At 47.0% G+C, this 25,109-nt stretch overlaps 1 protein-coding gene and 1 pseudogene across 1 annotated transcript in view; one reads left to right on the forward strand and one right to left on the reverse strand.

Annotated features, from left to right (window-relative positions):
- DOCK5 (dedicator of cytokinesis 5) overlaps positions 1–25,109 on the reverse strand; it is a 228,491-nt gene that overhangs the window by 124,540 nt on the left and 78,842 nt on the right. Inside the window, exons 3-5 of the mRNA XM_075556494.1 lie at positions 11,336–11,376; positions 5,469–5,524; positions 3,273–3,369 (exon numbers count right to left, since the gene is read on the reverse strand). Of these exons, the coding sequence (XP_075412609.1) occupies positions 3,273–3,369; positions 5,469–5,524; positions 11,336–11,376 (194 nt within the window). The remainder of the gene's footprint in view (positions 1–3,272; positions 3,370–5,468; positions 5,525–11,335; positions 11,377–25,109) is intronic.
- LOC142454596 (CDK-activating kinase assembly factor MAT1 pseudogene) lies at positions 1,331–2,357 on the forward strand (annotated as a pseudogene).

The raw sequence follows: 25,109 nt of genomic DNA on the forward strand, positions 1-25,109 counted from the left end.
TCAAGAAAAATATTCCTTAAGGGATGCGTATGAATCAGAAAGAGAAACAGATCATCCAATCTTACCACCAATTGATACAAATTCCACAATGAATGTCTTTCATTCATCAATCAAGAATAAGGTCAATGAAAATCATCAAAGAAAACACAGTTCACTGTCTTATTCCACGAGAGGCTGTGGTGCCCTCTGAAATACCAGCCGATGGCTTTTCTCCCCCTTTATCTTAAGCCCGATCCTGCTGCTAAACGGTCAAACTCCACTGGGAAAGCTGGGGAACGCAGTATGAGGCTGGCACCGCGAGCTACCAGGGGCTTTGGAAAGCCCATGCACACGAAGCCAATGTTCATGTATTTCTCACTTCCACTCAGGCGCTGACTTGGCACAATTTCCTACAACTGCTCAGAGGACGCGACACTGACCTGAGCACAGCAGCTGGGTTTGAGCAAGCGAAGGAGCGGACCTCCTCTGGCATCTCCATATACAGTCATTATATTCTTGAAAACCGTGTTTCCTATTGTCTAACACGTGTCTCGCGCTTTGTCAATTCCGAGAAAGAAAACGCTAAGGAACACACTCACGTCCACACTATTCCTCAGCCATCGTGCTTGCTACACCCACGACTAACCAATCAATTAACTTGAATGGAAGTGCGCTTCCGCTGTAAGTGCAAGAGGATCCATTTAGGCCGCCAGGCTTACAGCAGCAGATCTGTCTCCCAGGAGCTGGTGATTTAGGAACTTCCAAGTTAGCTCCTTCCTCAATGAAACATAAAGAGGTCAAAAGATGGGCTTCATTACAAGGCAGGATGCCCCAGGGTCATATAATGCATCAGCCAGTAAGTGTTGCCACAGCCCAGCGGGACACGTGATGGATTGGTGTGCTTAGAAGCTGCATTATGAGGAAAGGGACTTAAATTAGACCTTGAAAGATGGGTGGGTGGAACAGCAGCGTGCTTCTTTCCCTCGCAGGGACTGGCGATCCCTGCTGCTGTGGTCTTTGTGGGGCCTAGCACCCCTGAACAGAAATAAAATGCTGCGCATTAGCTTTTAGAAGTTACGTTTGAATGAGCATTTGATCACTGTTTTTAGTGAAGGATTCCCAATAATAAAATGGGTCTTTGAAAGTCAAGGAGCTCTCGTGATGTAGCAGTTATACACTGGGCTGGGATGTGAATGGTTGTCAGTTCAAAACCCCAGTCAGCACTGAGGGAGGAAGACTGAGCTTTCTACCCCTGTAAACTGTTAGAGGCGTGGGAACCCACGAGTCAGCGCTGACTCGATGGCAGTGAGTTGTTTGTTTGGTTTTGAAAGTGAAAAGGAAGAACCAGCACATGACTAACGGTGGAAACACAGAGCCAGAGAAGGATGGCTCCGGGCCTCCTAGCCTAACCCAGGGCCTGACTGAACCCATCCGCTCACCTGAGGAGTGCTCCCCTTCATCACAGAATTTCAGGTCAGTGACGGGTGTGTGGGAGACACCAATACAAAAACAGGACCTACTGATATGTATCTGCCAGGTCTCCAACAAGAGAGCATCTGAGCAGAGTTTGGGGGTATTCATTGTCTAGTTTCGAGAGTGGGGAGGAGCGGGCAGCTGGGCCAGTCCGGTGGGGAAGACGGGAGAGCTGTGTTGATCTCCTGTTTGTGAGAGGAGCTAGATCCTGTCCTGAGTGTGGAACCCACTTCAAAAGAGTAACTTTGGAGCCGAACTCTTGCACGCTCCTACTGTTGACAAAGAGGTTGGGATTAGGGGGAAAGTGATAAAGGTGCACAACAAAAGAGAAGACGATGTTTCTGGTCTAAGAGACTAGACTGACTTCCTGGGAGGAGTGAAAGGAATTGCTTTCAACTTGACCATCGGTGTGTACTTGGACCACACCAAGAAGAAAACGCAGGCAGACCAAAAGGAGAACATGGATGTTATTTAGAAAAAGAAGCGAAAGCTGACAGGGGAACAGGAAGAACTGGAAGAAGCTTTAGAGGTGAACAGAGAAAACCATCTATACAAAAAAGGACAAATGCAGCAGATGCTAAAAAGGCAGCTCAGCAGGCATTTTCAGATGAACCGGAGCTCCGAGAAACCTGAGGCTTACAAAGCCAGTGACACTTCCCACGGGCACCAAATTGGGCCAACAGACTTCACTAGCAGCTACTCAAGAGCGCGAAGCAGCTCTACGTGAATTTCAGCCACTGAAAATAGGGCCACGTGGACCACAATTTCCGGAGCTTGAGCCATTAGGAAGACTTGGTATTTAAACCATGTCCAAGCTGCCTCTCCAAAGGACCTTGCCGGAGGCGACACTCCTTCCCGGGGCTTGCCACCGGGCACTACAGAGTGCCTTCAGTGGGCTCTGCTAGCAGCCCACTTAACCTTTTCCTCGCTGTTTACAAGAGTTGGGGCCTTGGAGCAGAACAGCAGTTGGCGACAGTCTGCAAGTGTGTACCAGCGTAGCTCCAGGCAGTTCCTTGCCCACAGCACTGCAGGGTGAAACTCTAAGTGAATTCATAGAGAGAATTAAGCTGAGTGTTACAGTGGGTGCACACTAATGAAAAAGATCCAGGTTTTAACTCGTAGATTTTTCCGAGGGCTGAAGGCAGATGAGTGCAGGCTGGTCGCCAACACACTGAGCAATCTTGTCTTTGGGTAGGACAGTCCCACAGATGCTCGCAGTCTGAGAATATTGGCTGCCAGGCTTACTTTGTCCCAACTCCAAGTCTACCTAGGACTTCTGGTTCTGGTTTGCCATGGAGAGAATGTGCTGGATCCTGCGTCATGTCCCTCTGAATTGACACGCTATTAGCATTACAAGGTTAAATCAGTGTGAGCTGGAATACTGGGGAGTCAGCCCTGTAGAAAAGAATCTTCAGGCTGCCCTGTCTGAAATATCCATTCACAAGGAAAGGATGGCACTCTGTGTGAGCCCTCGTGTAGACAGGGGTAGATGTCCCTCAGCGTCCTCATCAATTAACTGATCCTAATCACACCTACTTTATAGGGAGGCTGTTAAAAAAAAGGCCCTTAGGAAGGGCTTCTAAAGTGTTTGCAGTTGTTATTATCGTGGAAGCATATACAAGCAGGATGAGTGCCAGCTGAGGAAAGAATAGCCCTCCCCCCCACCCCCATGGTCTGTGTGATCAGCCACCCCTCTCTGAGGCTATGTGGGCATCAGATGCTGGGTGGTCCGATCAGATGAGCCGCACTGCACGCAGAGTGGTAAAGAGTGGCAGTCACAGAGGGGAACAGACCTCCTGAGGCCCACGGTCCAAACTCACCACGTAGAGCTTGCGCCAGATGACCGCCCATTCTCGCAGCGTGCACGTGAGCTCCTGCACCAGGGGCAGCTCGCCTGGAATCACCGTCTCATTCTGCCTACAGAGAACCAAACAGAAGCTCACTCCACCCTGCAGTGATTTCCCATAGGGAGGCCATACCCCCACACTCGAGGTCAGGAAGGGGCTGGTTGGGCATGAAACACAGCACATGTGTCCTTGGGGGGCTGGGGTGTAAGTGGTATAAGGGACTTTAATCATATTCTGCTCTCAGAGAAAAGGAAAGCTGCCTAGAATACCACCGGCTGCCAGATGAACAACAATGAGGGCCAAGAGCCCACCTCGTACCTGTCCAGTTACGATCTCCTTGGGCACCTACGTTACTGACAGGTTCTCATTCCTAGGGACAATCAGTCCTACCAGCCACTCCAAGGAGAGCGGTGGCCGCGGCATGGAGCAGAGAGCCCTGGGTCAGACCAGGGCAGAGCTGGTCTTGGGGTGGAGCCAGCTGTCCTTCTCATTGCTGCTTTCCCCGCCGGGAAACTCGGCAGACCCAAAGCTTCCCTTTCCTCTGTTGCTGTTTGCTGCTTTTGAGTGGATTCGAACTCATGCCCGTCCCAGGTTTGCTGAGGAGACCTGCTCTGTAGTGTTTCGGGGTCTTTGTTTTTCCACAATGTCTCTGGGTGGGGTGGGCCTGGGCCAGCCTTCTTTAACCATTTACACAGCTCAGGGACTCTCACTTTGCTTTCGACTTATAAAAAGTGATAAATAGAAACCAGAGGGGAAGAGGGATATGAAGCGGTCAGTATGAGATACGAAAATAATAATCTACAATCTATCAAGGGGCCATGAAGGGGGAAGGCAGAGGAGCTGATATCAAGGGCTCAGTAGAAAGTAAATGTTTAGAAAAGGATGATGGCAATATATGTATAAATACGTCTGATATAATTGATGATGTATGGATTGTTCTAAGAGTTGTAAGAGCCCCGATAAAATGACCTTTTAATAATAGAAAAAATGGATAATCCACTCTATTTTTTATGATTGGCAAGTGGAATGGGAGATGAAACAAACAGATGGAGAGCAGAGGCAGAAGTGTCCGATTTAAAACTGCAGCATGTCCCCGTGCACTTGAACCTCAGATACATTCCAAAGCACTGTGTAGTACAAGCAGGTCCCACACAATACTGGGGCATCCTTTCAGCACAGTGTTTCCTTATTGCTGGCTGAGCTTCCAATTTACCTGGGCCACCTGGGCCTCACCTGCCAAGCCTAATCAGGGAGCCCATGCCTCGCACCCTGCCTCACCCTCATGGTGGGTGGTAGAAGCTACCCAGGATGGATTGTCAGAAAGAGGACTTCTCCAGGAGGCCAAATGACCTGCTTTCTGACCCGAGTTCTGATACTAGGTCTGTGCATTTGAACAGGTCTCCACCTCCTGCTTAGGAAACAAGTGCTGAATTTATGACAGAACATTCTTTCCAGATCTGAGTTGGTGATCCAACTGTCCTCCTCCCCTCAGCCCCATTCCATTCTCTGTCCACCCTGGGGTCCCAGCCCAACGCCAGCTCCCACTTGTGACCTTCAGGACTGGTAAGCAGGTGGGCTCTCCAGTCCGAGGGCCCTCTCCCGGGCTTCACGGAGCTCACCGCTTCTGCTTCGCTGGCCGGAGGCAGTACTTTGCAAGGCAAGGAATAAGAGTATCCCAAACCTCATGGATTTCCTTTGTGGAGCCCATCTATCTACGTAACTTAATATGCCTCTCACATGAAGCTCATGACCGACAGAAAGCCAGATTTATGCCCCAATTAACAGTGGAAACGCCTAAGAGACACTGAAGTGAATGGACTTATCTGCTCAGGGCTGGTCCACAGAGGATGGAGCCTATTCATCATCCCCCAAAGATCTTAATGCTCCTGCAGGCTGATCCGCCAGAGTGTTCTAAATGTTCTTGCACACACACACACACACACTCGTATGCAGGTAGCACAGGGCGAAAGTAACGGACCTCTGGCTTTTGCTTCTCTGGGGAAGGCTGTCAGGGAGGAGAGCAGACAGGGAGGAATGACGACGCCAGGACGTGTCTCTGTTCATTCGTGCGTGTAGAAGTGGAACTGTGGAGGCATGAAAATGAAGTACACATTCTTTTGCGATCCCTTTCCAGCTTTTAGGCATCTCCTTTGGTTGGGACTTACTTACCCTCGGTCTTCCACAGTTGCCTCCTTCAAATGGATGTAGGTTTCAGGGAAAATGCCCTGTGGAAGAAACAACTTTGGTTACATCATCATAAAATCCCAACCGCTGGGTACAGAACATGAAATGAGCAGGAGAGAGTGGGCAGGACCAAGGAAAGGGTCGCAACAGGTGAGCTTTGCAGTCAGACTTGCCAAGTGCCAATTCCACTGGCTGGCTGCCTGAAGCAACGTGCAGCTGACTCAGGAAAGGAACGAAGGAAGACAGGGATTCAGAGAGCACAAGAGAATGCATCACAATGATGAGGCAACATGCTAGGACGACACTCAAGGTGAGGGGTCAGTTTACCGTGAAGAGCCTGGGACTTTAACCCCAGCTGCATCAACCAATCAGACATGCCGTGGGTGCTACTGAAACGCACATGGAAGAGCTGCTGACAGACAGGGAGACTGCTCTGCTCTGAGCATTCTCAACAAGACAAATCAAATCATATTTAAAAAGAAACAAACACAGCAATGAAGCCCTGAGAACTCTCCAGATGCTACATGCCGTGAGACGGTTTCTTGACCGGGCGTCAAACATAATCAGGGAGCTGGATGGCTGTAGACTTCATGGCCCGTAAAATTATAGTAATTTTCTAAAGTAATTCCTCTTGGCACTTTCTCTTAAACCAAATGCACTCAAAATCAATCCATATTAGTTACTGTCTATGAGAAAGGCAAGGAGGCCAGTGGGTAGAAATGGAAGATGAGACACAATTATTGGGAAGCGGCCAACATGTGAGTTTTCTTAAATACTCAGAAACTTGTGTTCCTGGGTGAGAAGCTCAGCAAGCAATAGTGAAACCCAGAGACAGACAAGGGCTGCAACAATGGGCTCACACATCCCAAAGATGGGGAAGATGTGCAGGGTCAATCAAGGACCAAGTGTCTGTCTATCTGTCTGTCTGACACATAAAGTCACTGGGTTTACAGCATCATTGACGCCAGATCAGCAGATGTCAGACAGGAGTCCACTTGAACTGGCACCAGTGGCTCAGCTCCTCAGAGCCCTGCTCCGCCGAGAGGCAGCGTGAATCTGGTGGACGAACACGGGAGCAGTGGCTGACCTCAAAGGTGGGAGAAGGATACTGCCTGGAAGGCTGGGATCAAAAACCCAGGGATCCTTAATCCATGTGGAGGTGGAAAACTAGGGAGCTTCAGCACGGCTTGGTTCTGTGTCCAGTTCTACGTAAGACAACATAACAGCCCAATACTCTTCTTGCTCTCGGTTAACCCTTTGCTAACCAAACAGCAGACTGCGAGGGGCTGTGTGACGAAGCTGCTCTGTGCACTGCTGACGACAGAGTGGATCTTGCACAGTGGCCATCCTTTCCCACCGGGCAGGAAGAAGACCAAAACTGGTGTGTAATTCTCCTCTTGGCTTTGAGAAGGGGCAGCCATGAATTTGTGAGACAGAACGCACTATGGTGTGCCCATGTATGAGACCAAGCCAGCACATGGCGGTGGGATGGGGGTGGGGTGGGGGGGGCGCACGAGGTGACACCGCCCTAATTTGTTATAAGATCAAGAGGCCCAGTGATCTTTGACGTTCGGCTGAACAATTCAAAACAAAGAAATCTTCAATGTGCACACCGTTCCACTGGAACAGATTTGTGTTTAAGAAAGAAGGACTTTGAAGCTGAAGGGCTATCCTTAATTAAGATAATTAAATAACTTTGGGTTTCCTCTAGCCGCTAAATTGAAAACAAAAGCTTTATTTCCTATCATCACTATGGAAAACCAGACTTACAATGTCCAGAACTCATCATCGGTGTTCTGAGTCAGAATGCACTGTTTGTGTGGCTATATAAAGTGGCCCCTTTAAAGGTTAAAGAAAGATGTACGGTTAAAAAAAGTAGCCTTAAAAAAAAACAAAAGGATGTTCAAAATCAAGATGATGGGTCCAATTGAAAATCCCATGCGTTTAGAAGCCAGGGAGTGGTCTCCTTTAAATAACCAGGAGAAATCCACTATAAAATTATTCAGGAATAAAACCAAGTCGAGACTTCCTTTGTGAGTGTGAAACAGATTATAAGCAGGCCGTTGGCACTGGGTACGCAGGTGGGGCAATTTTCAGAGCTGGTTTCCTGTGCTCGTGACCGCGCTGTCATTTGTCGCCCTCCTCCTCCTGGGGCACCGTTTACACTCCTAACCGCGCGTCCTGACCAATCTGAGCTCTGCAGACCTCCCCCTAAACCACATGACATCCCGAACGCCGGAGTAAACCAGAATTAATCATTTCTGATGGAGCCTCTGTCTCGAGCCGGAAATGCAACCGACTCATGCAAGTGAAAAAACAAACGGACACTGCCAGGATCAATAATCAATTTCTGGAAAGCGCCCGACTTCCTCAGCTGCCAAACCACTAGCTTGGCTTATTGGCCTGCTGGGTCGGCTAGTGACACAAAATTGCCCATTAAAATAACAGGCCTTTCAGCTAGTCCTCCCGCTGAAGAGCAGCCAACAAGCTTGCAGCATTCACGGGACGAAGCAGGTGGGCTCTTTCTGCAGGGCGCCAAAGGTGAGCGGAGTCCTGCCAACTGGCGCTCTTTTTCCCAGATCGCTTCACAGCAAAGAAAGCTCAGCTCCACAACCAACAAATACACCACAGCCCTAGTAGGTGCCTCCATTGCACTGAGTTACACAGTTTTCCTAACTGTAGGAAAGCTGAGACGATTCTTTTAAAGTGTGGGGCTTGAAGCTTAACTAAGAGGATTAAAAAAACAAAACAGAATGAACACAAACAAAGAAAGAAAGAATATACAAAAGTGAAACCACCCAGAGCTTGTCGACTGGATTCTAGCAGGAACCCCAACCACTCATTCTCCAAAGCACCCCAAAAGGGTGAATGGCGATGTAGTAGGAAATCCTGCGCTGCCTTAGAAATAAAAAGTCGTCCAGGCTAGAAACGGAGACTTGAACACTGCAGGCTCAAAGAGGGTAAAGCTGTGGTCTGAGAACCTGTGTCAGGGTGAATGACACTTATTATTTAAAAATCAAGATTTCTTTTTAGTTGTTCCTTATGTTCAAATGATTTTGTCCAAGAGTGATGCTTCATTTTTTGTTTGTTTGGTTTTTTAAATAGACTCTTAAGAACTGAAAATTATTTCACACAAGTGTTCTAGCTCTTTAACAAATTCAAAGTCTCATCATGCTTTGAGAGACCCATCTCCACAACTACAAGTAAAATGAATAATGACAAGGCCAAACCTACAGCCAAGAGCAGGTGTGGCCCAACTACGGGTTTTGTAACACTCGTTGCCATTGAGTCTATGCTGTCTCCTACTGACCACACAAGGCCGAGCAGAACTGATCCATCGGAGGTCCGAAGCCCTAAATCTTTTGGGGAGCAAGCAGCCTCGTCTTTCTCCCACCGAGCAGTTGGTGGGTTCAAACTGATGATCTTGTAGTTAGCAGTCTAACACATAACACACTATGCCACCAAGGCTCCTCATACTGCAAGGGGTAAAGAAGGGTCTTCTCTCTCATCTCACCACGTTCTTCCGCACTCAAAATACTCTCTCACCTTAGCCAGGCCCTTATTTTGGAAGACAGGAGAGTTAGAGTCAGTGAGAGACTAAACAAAAATGATTAATCTACATATGAAGAAACCACATACAAATCTAGCTGTGGATAGCAAAGAATTTAGGAGGGAAAACTGACTGACATGGGACAAGTTAATATTTGCCTTAAATGCAAACACCATATTACACGTCTCGTAGTGGGGCCGGCTTTTTGGTCCTCTCTGTGCATTGACTGCTCTGAGCAGGGATAGCATCCTCAAGGCTTGGTGGGCCAGGATGTTTCAGCACATTTTTATGCAGTTTTAGGTGCCTTGGTTGATATTTGGGTCAGCTCACACTAGAGTATATACGGTACTTTCTATAGAGTTCTTGTTCTTGTTAGGTGCGTTGAATCAGTTCTGACTCATCGCAGCCTGTGTACAACAGAACAAAACACCGCCTGGTCCTGCGCCACCCTCCCAATTGTTCTCAGGTCTGAGCCCATTGTTGCAGCCACTGTGTCCATCCATCTCCATGAGGGCCTTCCTCTTCTTCACTGCCCCTCTACCAAGCATGATGTCCTTCTCCGGGGGCTGGTCTCTCCTGACAACACGTCCCAAGGGCTCAAGACAAAGTCTCACCGCCCTGGTCTCTAAGGAGCACTCTGGCATGACTTGCAAGACAGATCTGTTAGTTCTTTTCTTAAAATCAGATTTGCTCGTTCTTTCGGAAGTCCAGGGTAATATTAATCGCCAGCACCGTAATTCAAATGCATCGATTCTTCTTCAGGCTTCAGGATTTCTTATTCAACGTGCTTGGCAGCTGATTGAAAAACTGGTAGTTCGAGTATCTACCCAAAGGCAGCTGTGAAGCAAGGCCTGGGAATCTACTGTCGGAAACACCAGCCATTGAAACGTTACAGAGCACACACGCAGGGGCTCGATGCCAAGGCAACTGATGAGGATGGCTTTGTACCCTGTAGAAAAGGGGCCCCGACACACATTGGATTGTCTAGAGTCAGAATTGAGGAAACACACACTCGCTTGTCTGGTTTTCATCCTGTGGGAGGAGTCCTTGGGGTGCAAGCTGGGAGCACTGGAGGCTGCTAACAGAAAGGTGAGGGGCTCCGGGAGACCCAGAGGTGCTTGGGCAGAGGCCTGGTGAGCCACCTCTAAAGCAGCAGCCCTCGAAAACCCTGTGTTCCTACAGTCCCACTCCGATAGAGATGGGGCCGCCATGACTCAGAGTTGACCCACCTGGAACCAGGGGCCCATAGGAAGGTGCTCCTGTGGGACCTGCAATCCTCTGGGTGGCAGGTGTCCCCCACCAGTCTGTGTGTGTACTCAAGGGTTAAATTGAGCTCTGCTAGCTTTTCACGAATAAAAACTGTGCGCCCTTTTCACTCCGCTCTCGGTAAATCCCAAATAGTTCCTTTTGCCCTTTCCTCATTCTCCACCTGGCATGGGAATGGATTGTGAAATAATAAGGCCTGATCAGCTTTGCTTTTTCAAAAGAAAGTGCTGACGTGCTCGGCTGCCCTGGCTGCAGCGGCAATGGGAAAGAGCTGGCCTGGCCGAAAACCAGCTGAGGAGGGTGTTGGGCTATTTCTTTAGCCTGATTAGTTGCTTTGGCAGTGGGAAAAGAACTCTCTAGTGATTTTCAAAGCCTTTGATCATGACTAATAGTAAGATACGCATTTTTATGGTGACCCAGTACTGTACAGAAACCCGTAAAAATAGAAAACTAAAAATTCAAGTGCCAGGAACAATATCTACTGTAGGGCCCCATTTCCTCTTCCATACTCTCAGTCTAGTTTTGTGGAATATGCTGGTTATAACTCACTAGAACACGTTTTTGGTGAGGTTATTATTCTGGTTGTGAAGCTCAATAATACCGAGAACCAGTTCTCTGGTTTATCCATTCCACAGAATCACGTGGAATTGGGAGTTTTAGTTCTGGGATTTTAGCACCGACACTAAAGGAGAAAGAGATGTGCATGACCTCCCTGAAGAAGAGACCCAAGAATAGCAAAGCTCCTTGCTGTGATCACCACCCAGCTTAGCTAGAGGCACACGGGGGAAGAGAGCAGCCTTTGCCTAGTGCCGTAGTTCACCTTTGGGCCTTCATCCGTCCACAGGCTGGTGGGAAACATGGCGACCGCAATTGGCAGTATTTTATCTGAGCACTGGGGTCAGCTCATTTGTTTCAAAGAATCTAAAGAACAGTCGTCAAGAAGAAAACAAGGTCTCGAGAGCAGAGAGCAGACAATGGGTTCGGCGAGCAGAAGACAAAATGAGCATGACGTGAGCATTGGAATACTAAGCCGTACCTTTTTAGATTTGTTCTGGAGAGTATATCCTCTGTACCAACCTGCCAAGATAGAAGGAAACATAAAACCCTTTGTATGGCATCCAAGTTAACATACGGATAGAAGCAATACATGTCCTTGCTTTAACAATCCTAGGATGAAACTCAAGAGACACTGAGCAAATAACATGTTAGGATGCAAACACGATAAAAGTCTAGTTCTGTTTTGGAGCATCATTCTCTTAGCAACTAAAGGATTTAAAACTCACCTAGAACCAGTCCTTATCTCTGCATCTTTTGAGAATGAATAGCGCAAAATACTAGAGAGAATGCAGTCTAGTCTTATCATATAGTAGCACCATGAGGCCATCCCATAAATGGTTTGGCATGCGTGGATATGGACTTTCATCTAACATATATTAGTCTGTTAAGAGAAACATTTCTAGATCATTTATATGTGCACTCCCTCCCATCTGAATTTAAGACCACCGCTACGGAGCAATTTTAAATTAGAACAAACCTTTTGTGCACTAATATTGGCACCTAAAACCCAACCAAACCAATACTGTCCACAAAAATCTATCAAGGACTCTGAAAACAACCCAATCATAAAATGGGCAAAAGATCTGGACACCTCACCCCAAAAAACAGGCAGCAAATAAGTTTGTGAGCAGAGGCTCCGCATCACAATGTAAGCCACTAGAGAAATGGACCTGAAAATAAAATTGAGATGCCACAACATATCCAAGTCTCAAAACTACAAAAAAAAGAACTCGGTTGCCAGGGAGTCAATATTGACTCATCGTTACAATGGCTCAAGCACGGGGAATAGCGAGTGTTGGTGAGGATGCGGAACAACCAGTATTCCCAACCAAATCCACACCCACCAAGCCGACGTGACTCACGGGAACGCTACAGCACAAAGGAGGGCTGCGCATACATTCCAACAGTGGCACTCGGAGGCATTTGCCCAAATAAGAAGAAACTGGGTTTCTACAATAAAACTTGTACACCAATGTTTGTGTATAGTGGCTTTATTCATAATTGCAAAAGACTGGCAGCAGTTAAGATTTCCTTCAATAGGTGAATGGATAAACCAATGGTGGTACATCCGTGAAGTGTTAATCTATATTGACAGTATGTTATATTATCAGTGAGGTATTATTTAAGGATAAAAATAAATGAGTTATAAAATGATTCACACACACACACACACACAGAAACCATATGTGTCTATTGCTAAGTGAGAGAAGCCAGGCTGAAAAAGCTATGCCCTGTATGAATCTGGTACATGGCACTCAGAAAAGAGAAAGCAAGAGAGACAACAGAAGAATTCAGTGCTTGCCACTGGTTGGGAGGGTGGGAGGGGGCGGGCGAAGGGAGGGACTTGTGGAAAATAAGGGATTTTGAGGGCACTGAAACTATTTTGCATAAGACTTTAATGGTATTTACATGACATGTATTTGTCAAAATGCTTTGCACTGTGCAACGTCACAAGCGAGCACTCATGCAAACGATGGATTTTATCGTTAATAACGTGTCGCTATTATCTCAAGGAGCCCTGGTGCACAGTGGGTTCTGTGCTAGGTCACCAACAGCAAAGTCTGCAGGTCCCGCTGCTCCACTAGTAGAAAGAAGAGGCTTTTTACTCAAGGAGAGAGACATGTTTTGAGAATGACAATGGCGGCAGAGGTGTGAATGTGCTTGACACAATGGATGTATGGATGTATGGATTGTGATAAGAGTTGTATGAGCCCCCAATAAAATGATTTCAAAAATTAAAAAAAAGATTCTTGGATACACACAAGGGCAGTTTTTCTTGGCCCTATAGGGTCTCTAAGACTCAGAATTGATTAGATGGCAGTGAGAACGGTTCATCAGGAAGACCAGGTGATTCGGTGGGTTAAGTGTTGAATTGCTAACCACAGGTCAGCTGTTTAAATCCACTAGCCACTCTGAGGGAGAAAAAGGAGGCTATCAACTACCACAAATATTTACAGTCATAGAAACCCCAAAGAGAGCCCTATTCCAAGCTATAAGTACACTACGAATGTGAGTTGACTCGTTGGGAATGGGTTTACTGGTTTGTCAATGGTAATAGATGTTATCCACAAATACAAACATTAATAATCAGAGAGACTGTGGTGTGTGTTGCAGGGAGAGAGGGTAATAGGGGGAACTAAGTCTGTATTTTCTACACAATTTTTCTCCCATCCTAAAGTTGCTCTAAAAAAGTCTAATTAAAAGACAAACAAAAGCAAATAAGCAATATTTTAAGTAATTCTTACTAAAGCTGTTGAGCCCCTCCCTCCAAAAAAGTTTTGAGTTTGCTTACGTTTACTTCTTTTCAAAAATTTCCAATAAAACATACATCTTGTTGGGAAACATACAATTTAATGTAATCATAAACATTTATATAAATATTTATTGAACACCTATATAGGTAATCGTGTTGCCCATTCCCCTAAAAAACTCAACTGCCATTGAGTAGATGCCAATTCATCGCAACCCTGTAGGACAGGGTAGAATTGCCCCTTTGAGTTTCTAAGACTGTCACTCTGCAGGAGTAGAAAGCCCGGTCTTTCTCCAGAGGAGACTGTGCTGGTGGTTTTGAACTGATGACCTTGCAATTGGCAGCCCAATGCAACCTGGACCATCAGAGCTCCCCATAAGGCTAATAGCAGAGTGCAAATAATTTGTACCACATACACGTATTTGAGAGAAGTTCACTGTATTTAAAATTTTAGGCATCTGCCAATAGGTTTCTAGAACTCTCGTCATGTTTTCTAAAATGAACATCACACAGGTACTCTGCACACATTACAAGTCGAAATCTAAGTTCACATCTTTTGGTCATGAATTCAATAACATTTTAGCAAATTTTAAACTGCTCTGGAAACTTACAACAATTGAAAGGTGTGGTAGTTACATAATTTCATGTCAACTGAAGTGTAGGGGTGGAGCTAGCCTGCCAATCAGGCCAAAGCCTGATGGTGCCTCCTGGTGCGCATGACCGCCTTATAAGGAGGCTCTTGGGAACTTCCTCTCTGCCATCACCTTCCCGCTGTCCAGTCACTTGGAGAGCTGCCAGAGTGACGCTGAGTCCTGCGAGCACGATGATACAGCCACCACCACTGGATCTGCAAGACTTCCTACCCAGCAGCCTGTGATCTTCCTGCATTCTGCATCATTGCATGTGGCTGGGTGAGTCTGAAGAGGGCTTTCTGAACTACGATCAGACTTATGGGCGTGTATTGGACTTGTGGACGGGGTCTGGAACGGGGCTGGGATGTTCGCTTGATAAATAATTTACTTTTTGATGTAAAGCTGTTTCTTACATACACATGAGTCCCTCTGGATTTGTTTCTCTAGTCAACGCAGTCTAACACAAGCGGATTTTGATACCCCTGACAGGGAGGAGTCGAGTTTGGGGGTGGAACTGTCACAGACTCGCATCAAGGCACACAGTTGAGAACCAAAGGATTGAACGGGCAACAACTTTGGTTAGCAATGTGCAGGAGATGCAGGGGTCAGAACACCAAGCTAAGCATTTCTATCCGAGTCTCCGGAATCTCTGTTCATCTGGACACATCTGCTTGGTCCTGCTAAAGACATGAAAATGGCTTCAACTTCATCACAGATTGGGGAGACTCCTGGGATGGAGTGCAGGAGGGTGGCTGAGATACAATACTTTATTTCTCTTCCAAGCAGGTTTCTACACTCTAGGAAATCGAGATGTCAAAACACAGGCTCTGCTCCATTTTCAGAGACTCATTGGGAGCTGATTTCATAAGCTTGATTCCACACAGCCATTCAACACAGAACCAGCCTCCCAACCCTGCCATTTCTGAAAAGCACTCTTCCTTCTGAATTGGAAAGAGTGAACCTCACGGGAGCGGGGAGGGGGGGGGGGAAGAGGACTTGATGCAGAGGGCTTAAGTGGAGAGCAAATGCTTTGAAAATGATGAGGGCAAAGAATGTACAGATGTGCTTTACCCAACTGATGTATGTATATGTATGGATTGTGATAAGAGTTGTATGAGCCCCTCATAAAATGTTTAAAAAAAAAGAGTGAGCCTCCACTTTCAAGCAACTGCAGAGCCTCGTCTATGTATGTTTGGTTTTGTTTCTAACCACAGATGGCCAGGGCCTTATACAGTGCAATCGCTAATAACAGGAAGGGATGACAGGAATATGCCTGCAGAGATTTTTAAAATTCCATTATTTCCACATGATAAAACCGGGTTATAATACAGAACTTACAAATAAGTGAAGTACATTAAAAGTGACTTAGTAGAGTGTGTGTCGGAGTCCTGGGGCACAGAGATGAAGTACTAAACTTCAGCCAGAGGGTCAGACTGAACCCACAATCTGCTCCTCAGGGTGTCCTGTGGCAACCTGCTTCCAGAGAGCTCTGCAGTCCTGGAAACCATCTCAGACAGCTCTTCTCCTATCCTCTAGTGTTGCACTGAGCCAGGATCAACAGGACACAGGAGATTTGACGGCATGCTACTTGGCTGCTGAAGAGAGTCCTGCAGGCCTAGTGGTTACACCCTGTGCTGCTAACTTCAAGGTCGGCAGTTTGAAACCACCAGCTCCTCCTTGGGAGAAAAATGAGGTCTTTATTCCCTTACAAGAGCTATATATAGTCTCAGAAACCCACAGGGGCAGTCGGACCTATTCCTATAGAGTCGTTATGAGTTGGGAACAATTAGATGGCGGTGATTTGGGTTTGAATGAGAGGCTGCTGAATACATGATCCTGCAAAGAGGCAGGGAAGGATAGTTCAACAAAGTCATAATCAACGGTTAGTGTGATCTGGCTGGAACCTCAGATGCTTTGGTAAATTACTGTGATTAAAATGTAAGGAGGGTGGAGGAAGGCGGTGAGTGATGATGGGACCATTCCAGAGGGCGACTCTGGAGTGCATGTGGGCAACATAACTGTCTGTCTCCGAAGCTGAGAGTAACCATGGAGAATACCTAAGCCGATTCCATGCCAAGTGTTGGTCTGCCATTCGGGAAACTAGGCATTCCTGCTTTCCTGGGACATTTCCCAACTCCTGGATAAAAATCTATCCCTTCAGATCAGAAAGGACATATGAGAGAGTTCTTAGCCCCACTACACAAGCTGTATGTTCCCTCTGCGCTCTTATGCAATTTGCCTCATTGAGGACTCTACCAGCTGCTCCACCGTGCCTCTCCTACCCACTGACCCCTCACTCTAGCTCCCACCTGACAATCCCCTTGCTCAACTCTTCCCCTCCTTAGAGGAGGGGGCTTCAAAAAGTTCATTGGAAACATGGACTGAAAAGATAATGGAAAGCTCCCATGACCTTTCTGAAGTCCCGGCATATAAGGAGCCCTAGGGATGCAGTGGTTAAGCACTGGGCTTCTGACCAAAAGGTCTGTGGTTCAAACCCACCAGCCTCTCCTTGGGAGAAAGATGAGGCAGCCTTTCCTTAAAGACTAACTGCCTCAGGAGCCCTGTGGAGCAGCTCTACTACATCCTGTGTGTTTGGTATGCGTTACAATCCACTTTAGAGGAGAGGGGGTGCAGTGGGGAGAGTCTAGAAAAACAGAGTGGAAAAGCACACACATACAGAGAAGGAATGCTCAGTGACACTGTCACTGCTAAAAGGTTGAGAATTCAAGTCGAGTAGCAGGAGAGACCGATGGGAAACAGGGGGATTCCTTTAGAAAGGATGATCAGGGAAAGGTTGCTCTAGGAACCAGCCAGGTAAAGATCTGGGGAAAGAAATGTCCACGTGGAAACAAGTCCAGTGAGAAAGCGGGGAGGCCAGAGGAAGTTTGAAGTTTAAAGGACATGCAGGAAATGTGTTTGGCAGGGCTCACGGAGAGAAAGGGGCGAGGGAAGAACAAGATAAGGGATGATGGCCGCAGGAGGCAGGGTTCCCAGTCCAGGCTGCTCCTTAGACTCATCCGGGAAGCGTTCAAAAATAGTACTACCTGGGTGGCGTGCCCAAACTAAAGTGTTCTCCTGCTGGTTCTAATGTGCAGCCAGGGTGGATGCCCATAGAGACGGGCGTGGTAAGCCACCGAAGACTGTGGATCTTACAAATACAATGGGAGGCTTTGGGAACTGTCTCCATAGCAGCAAGACAGTCATGGTAAAGAGCGATGGGAGCAGTGGCCAAAGCTCTGTGCTGTTAAGGTAAAGGTCAGTGGTTCAAACCTACCACCTGCTCTTCAGAAAAAAGATACTGCAGTCTATTTACACAAGCACTCAGTGTTAGAAACCCATGGGGCAGCTCTAGTCTGTCCTAGAGACACGATGAGTCAGAACCAACAGGACCATAGGTTTTAAGAACCCGTGCGTGCAAGCCAATATGATGTAATTAATCCATCAGTGGCAGTCAGACCAGCATAGGTGGATCCTAGACCTAATCACTTATAAGTTCCAGGAAGAGCAGCGTACAGAGGGACCAACTGTACTCCAGGGTGCACAAATTCTACTTGAGGATCACCAAGGGAGCAAGGAATACCCGAGGCTGCCCACTAGGAAGGGAGCAACAAGACCACGGGCCTGGTTTGGCCTTTCACCCGCCAGGGCTGTGATGAAATAACCCTCTCTATGCCTAAACGACACTTGTGGTGTATTTCTATAACAGAACCATCAGGGAACTAAGACCCGGGTGAAGACAAATCTTCAAGGGCACTGACATCCTGAGCTGAAGCAAATGAATGGGCTCAATTAACTAGGAACAAAGGGAGAGAAAGAGAAACACACACTAGCACGAGAGAGAAAAACCAAGTGAACCTCGGTCTTTGGTTCCTGAAGGAAGTCATAGACTTCTGATGTCTTCACTGTCTGGGACTGCCAGGTCAAATGTGAAATGTGTAAATGAGCGAGAGCTACTCAGACCACATGCAGCCAGCTGCCTCAGGAAAGGAGAGGGGCACAACTCAACTGATCACACCTATGTAACCATTCAACCCACCATAACTGTGCAGTTAGAGGCCTAGCACATAGAAGCTGGGCATTCAGCTTTTGCAAAGGTGACATGTACCTTGGGGACAGTGGACAGTGGAAGGGTGCCAAGATACCACCCCACCCCCACCCAGACCTTGCCCTAGGCATCTCCGTGTAGCTTTTCTGATAGTAATAAATCAGCTAGCTACTATAACTACAGATACTGTTTCTGAACCCCTGAGTCTTCCAGGAAATTCATGAACCCTAAGGGGCAGTGGGATCCAGCAGGGAAGATAACTGAAAAATGATGACTTTTGGCTGTGAGTGCTTGGATCTAGCTCAGGGTGGGCAGGTCCCAAGAAGGGGTGGGTTGATCTGAAGTGGAAGGCTTCATGCAAATATCAGAGCTAATGACAGATGCCCACTGATCTGACCCCTTGGAGTGGCTGGCGATAAGGTCCTAGAAGTGGGAAGGAAGGTGAAGACTGGATTATTCCCAGAAGGGAACTGGAGGAAATCAATCTAAGGTAGAGTGAAGAGAAGTACCTTGTCCTTTCTACTTCCCTTCCTAAATAAACTCACCCTTGAAACCATGCAGTGGGTCACAACAATGCAGGCATTTATAATGGGGAGAGGGTGGGCATGGGAAGGGAGCCGTATGGGGGAGGGGGGCAGACTTCCATGGTCTATTAGAGACCAAGAGAATAAGGTGGACATCCACATGGGGGTGGGGAATAGCAAAGGGTACTTAAGCCAATTCTGCAGAAGATGTGAGATTGGTTGGATACTAGGGAGCTGATCAAAAAAGTAAATGCAATACGAATTCTGGAAGCCAGCTTTCTTATTATCAGAGAAGGGAATTACAGGGACCGAAATACATGGAGGACCGGGGGTGGGACATGTGTGTAAGATTAATCCTATAGTTATTTGTGTGACCCTTTGCATAAAGTCCAACAGCAAGCAAACGGATCTGTGGTTTGTTGTCATTGATAGATCACCATGATGGTGATTTGTTAGAACTACAAAAGGACCTCACTGCCATCAAGTCAACTCTAACTCAGAGCAACCGTATAGGACAGGGTAGCACTGCCCCTGTGAGTTTCCGAGACTGTAACTCTTCATGCGAGCAGAAAGCCTCATCTTTCTTCCAGTGAACGGTTGCTGGCTTTGAATCAATAACCTTGAAGTTAGCAGCCCTACAAGTGACCAGGGATCCTTCTAAGATAGAATGGTCTTTATTTATTGGAGGTAGGAATTGTCTAGAAAAAGACATCGAGGAATGGTCTAAGGCAGCAGTTCTCAACCTGAGGGTCTCGACCCGTTTGAGAGTTGACGGACCCTTCGCAGGGGTTGCAAGATTCCTAACAGTAGCAAAATTACAGCTATGAAGTAACAAAGAAAATAATTTTATGGTTGGAGGTCACAACATGAGGAGCTGTATTAAAGGGTTACGACATTAGGAAGGTTGAGAACCACTGCTTTAAGGTATATCTTGAATGGAATGTTGATTGAATTGTATACCAAATTAGTGTATTTATTTTATTTTATTGGGGGCTCTTACAGCTTTTATCACAATCCATACATATATCCAGTTTGTCAAACACATCTGTACATCAGTTGCCATCTTTTTCAAAACATTATCATTCTACATGAGCCCCTGGCATCAGCTCATTTCCCCCTTGCCTCCCCAGCCTTCCCTTCCCCATGCCCCCCTTGATAATTTAGAAATTACTAAATGTAAAAAAAAAATTTTTTTAATTATTTTTTTTCATGTTTTACACCGACTACTGTCTCATTTCACACATTCCGGGACCATAGATAGATCAATGTGATCGGTTCCCCTTACTGTCCACACCCTTGCCATCATAGTATTGCTGCTCCCCTTCTTGGTCCTGAGGGTTTATCTGTTCTGCATTCCCTGGGTTTCCAGCTCTTATCTGTATCAGTATACATGTTCTGGTCTAGCCAGATATGTACAATAAATTGGGATCATAGTAGTGGGGCAGGAGGAAGCATTAAAGATCCAGAGGAAGGTGGTGTGTTTCATCGGTACTATACTGCACCCTGACTGGATCTTCTCTTCCTTGTGGCCGTTCTGACAGGGGGTGTCCAACTGACTGCTGATGGGAATTGGGTCTCCACTCTGCCCTCCCTCTCATTCCCAGTGATAGGCTTTTTGTTTGTTTGTTTGTTTGTTTGCTCTGTTTTGGGTCTTTGATGCCTGATACCTGATCCCATCGACACCTCATGATCACACAGGCTGGTGTGCTTCTTCCATGTGGGCTTTGTTGTTTCTCAGCTAGATGGCCGCTTGTTTATCTTCAAGCCTTTAAGACCCCAGACGCTATATCTGAGACCAATCAATGCACATTTTATGGTAATCTTCATAAAATGAAATTTTACATCATCAATGGAATAGTCTACAAAATAACCATCTCAAAGTCCTACAGCATTAAGTGATAATGTCACTCAATTATTACTGTGTATTTTTTTGCTTGAAATTCCCTCTGAAACCAGATAGAGAGGCAGGTATGAAAAAAAACATACAGCAATTACTTCCTTACTTTATACTAACGCCTCCCCAAAGACCTTAGTCATCTTAATTACTCATTTGTACTCATTTTGCTCTATCTGCTAATTCAGTCACAGCCTAAGGATACATTTACTCATTCAACAAGAATTTAATGATGGCGGGACATAGAAGGTCTCCATCTTCCAAAAGCCTGTTTTACATTGAAAAGAGAACAACATATACATTTAATCCCATACACAAACAAATGCTATCAGCTACAGCCAAAAGTTACACAGGAATGAAAATGGATGACGGGGTGAGAGTCCTGCAGGCAGACTAGTTAAGCATGGGCTGTTACACAAATGGTGGGCAGAGGAAACACACCTGCATTTCTCTTCAATGCAGAAAGATGCGGCAGTCGGCTTCCATAGAGATTTCACTATGGGGCAGTTCCACTCTATCATACAGGGTCACTGTATGTTGCAAACAATTCAAAGGCAATATGTTTGGAACAGGGTGACTAGCGGGGGTGGGGATTTGGGATACGGTGAATTACTGAATATGGTTTTTCAGTCATAGCCATTGTTACTCCCATGAGTGAGCTTTCTTCTCTGGACGGCTCCAGGTATGGACACTGATTGGGTACAGTAGAGCTGGGAGTGATTATTAACACGGCTGTGAGTGCCAGCCAGCTGGGTATAAAATGGGCCATTTCAGACACAGGAAGGGAATCTCACTGCCAAAGAGAGAAGAGCCAAGAGCGGAGCATGTCCTTTGGACACTGAGGTCCCTGCACAGGAAACTTCCTGGATCCGGGCGACAGTTCCAGCATCTGAGGAGTGGCAGAGGGGCAGTAGCAGCAGACCAGAAGCCAGAGCATGACACAGAGCTTTGAACTTCGAGTGTAGAGCAAGTAAAGCTGAGTGCTTTGGGGCAGGAGGGTGGCCTGTGGAGTAGGATGCCTCTGGGTCCTTAACTCAGAAAAAGGGTGACCCCATGAAACTGGAACTGAGTGCCTCTGGGTTGAGGCTTCTAGCAGAGTAGCATGCCCTTTGGGCAGTCATTGGCAGTCCTCGAAGTGCTGTGTAGCACTGCTTGAACAGGACAGAGCTCAGGTCAATTGGCTGAGGGCCAAAGACAGAGAAGAAACTGTCCTGTCTCCTAAAAATATCTCACCTGAATTCTAACCTGTTAACTTCCCTAATGAACCCATAACCACAAGCATCCTTTGAGTTCTGTGTGACCATTACAATGAACGAACCAACCCAGCCACAGAAGCAGAGTGCTGTGAGAGGGACAGTTGGTGCCAGAATAGAAGGGATGGGGAGGCAGGGCCATGTCTGACCTCTGTCTTGTAGCAAGCAGCCACAGGAGCTGGAGGAGGTCGGATAGGGCTCCCACGCTGTTTGTTCAGGATTGACTTAGAAATATTGGGGAGATACGTCTGAGCTGAGGCTTCACATGGCTAATGTGGTGGCTTGCTTATTATACATAAACACATTCACTCAACCAAAGTGTACCAGATACTCACTGTCTTCAAGATGGGGAAAGTCCATAAACCAAAAATTAAGGCAAAAGGGCAGTGCCTGGACTCTTGGTACACCAGAGGAGAGTGCTAGGGGTCAGCTGAATGCCCCCCCCGGGGGGGGGCAGTGTCTCCAGATCCTGTGACACGGAGAACATGTGTGCTTTATACAACCTCTCCTCATTTGACCGTCACAAGATAAATGCATTTCCTCAAAATAATGTAATTATTTTTTAACCTCCCAGGAATCAAAAGCAAGAAATATATGAAGGGAGCTAGTGCGGCCATGTCGGGTGTGGGTGGGGGTGCAAGGGTGAAGGGGTGAAGGGAGGAGGGTTTGGAGTGGCTGTAGAGGAGGAGCAGGGGTTAAATCCTGTTGTTTTTCTTTTAAGAGTCAACAATCTGGTATCTTGCTGGGTGAACCCACATTAATTGGGCCAAGGTCACTGGTTGCAAACCCCGTGGGTTGGATAAGCCTGTCTGGTTTCCATGGCCCAAATCCTATCCTGGCACCCCCAGTGACTGTCATTCAGAGAGATGCCTGTGGTCCTGAAGGGGAAGTGAGGAGCAGAAAGAACTAGGTGAAATCTCTCCCAGGACAGAGAAAGTGTTCAGTCTGAAATCCTGCCTTACAAAGTCTGTGCATAGGGGTAGCACTCTCTCGGCTTTCCGGAGCCGGCCTGCCTGATGCTCTCATGTCGCCTGCACTGACCCGCTCACCTGGCCTTGAGGAGAGAAGTTCAAAGGTGGAAAGTCCAAGTATGCAGAGATGGTCCAAAGCCATTCGATTCTTTTTCAGTGCACAGAAATCTCTTGGGCTGCTGTCTTTTTTTTTTGGACACAGTTGGGCCTCGCAGGTGATCCTACTTTCATTTGGGCCCTTTGAGAGGCAGGTGCTATTTGTTAGGTGGTAAATGTTAGAGGTTTGAGTCCCATTAGCAGGTTCTGACTCACAGCAAACCCCCAGGACAGGGTAGAACGGCCCCTGGACTTTGCTGAGACGGTAACTCTTTAAGGGAAAAGAGAGCCTTGTCTTTCTCCCGCAGAGTAGCCAGTGCTTTCGAACTGCTGACCTTGAAGTTTATAGCAGATAGGCCTGGCATACTGCAAAAGCACTGCACCACTAACCAAAAGGCAGGTGGCTGGCTCCCAGCGGCACACCTGCCAATCCCCTCCTATAAAGATGGAAACCAAGCTCACTGCCACTGAGTCAATTCCGACTCAGGGCGACCCTACAGGGCAAAGGAAAACTGCCCCTCTGGGTCTCTGAGGATGCAAATCTTTCAGGCCGCTTCTTTCTCCTGGTGGTTTCAAACGACTAACCTTACAGTTAGCAGCCCAGCATGTACCCCACCCGCTATGCTACCAAGTAAGGCTCTTTCCCGTAAAGAAACCCTATGACGTAGGAAACCCCATGAGGAAGTCCGATGTGTCTTATCAAGTTGCTGTGAGTCGACTGGAATCGACACCAGGTAGGTACACACAGCAGTTGCTGCCCTGCAGTGCCACTGAGCTGATTTCATAGTGAAATGTGCAAAACAGAACCAAACACTCCTGGGGCCTCACAATCATCGCCATGCCTGAGCCCTTTGGTGCCACCGCTGTGGCACTCTTTCTCCTGGAGGCTCCTCTTCTCTCCCCCAGGCCACAGTCCTTGTAGAAAACTTACTTTCCTCCCCCTTGATACACAGGAAGGTCTCAAATTCAGGCAGCTAATCGAAGAAAGCTGCCACGACACAATGTTGCAGATGGTGTCTCAGTCCCAGGCTTACTGGTGGGTGTCCTCCAGCCGAGTGACTGACTGTGCCCCAGCAGGGCAACGTGGAATTTCCCCCACAGGAACTTTTAGGGTCTGACCCTTTCAGGAGCAGAGCCAGCAGGTCTAGCTCCTGTGGAGTAATGGGTGGATTTGAACCACCGACGTTTGGGTTCTCATTCAAACACTTAACTCTTGTCACCAGGACTCCTTCTCTGTAACAACAAATCCACTTCCATCCATCAAGTTGATTCCAATTCACATGGGATTTCTGAGGCTTTGTAATTCTTTATGGGAGCAGCCAGCCTCCTCTTTCCCTCAAGGAATGGCTGGTGGGTTCGAACCGCTAGTCTTGCAGTTAGCAGTCTAATGCTGTCCTGACAGCACCACCAGCAGCAGTGAGACCAGCAGTATATGATGGGGCACCACCCCAAAAACCCCAAATTGCTCCCCCAAACTATGTATTTAATTTTTTTTTTTTTACAAAACAACCTTATCATCTCCAGAGTACTCTCCATTACACTTAATACATTTTTTCAAATCTGCAATTCCATTCTTGGAAACATTTTTCAAACTCATCTGTTTGGTTAGCTGACAGCACTTCCCTTGTTTTTTTTCTTCACCTCTTTTATGTGTCAAATTGCTGTCCTTTCGTGCCCCTCTTCATTTGCGGAAACAAAAAGAAGTCCCACGGAGCGAGGTCAGGTGAGTAAGGTGTGTGGGGCAAGAGAGGCATGCTGTCTTTTTGCCCAAAACTGGCGCACGGAGATGGCTGCGTGAGCAGGTACATCATTGTGGTGAAGAAACCAGTTCCCGGTCTGCCACAAATCAGGCCTTTTTTGTCACACACTGTTAGACAATCTTTTCAGATCCTCTAAATAGAAAACTTGATTAACAGCCTGACCTTGTGGAACAAACTCCAAATGCACTATCCCCCTCACATGAGAAAAACAAATGAGCATCGTCTTGGTCTTTGATTTCACTCGACAAGCATTCTGGGGGTGGGGTGACAATGGCGCCTCCCACTGGCTGGACTGATGTATGCTGGCAAGAACAGAACCATGTCTCAT

The sequence above is a fragment of the Tenrec ecaudatus genome, chromosome 8 (assembly GCF_050624435.1).
Source record: "Tenrec ecaudatus isolate mTenEca1 chromosome 8, mTenEca1.hap1, whole genome shotgun sequence".
Lineage (NCBI taxonomy): Eukaryota > Metazoa > Chordata > Mammalia > Afrosoricida > Tenrecidae > Tenrec > Tenrec ecaudatus.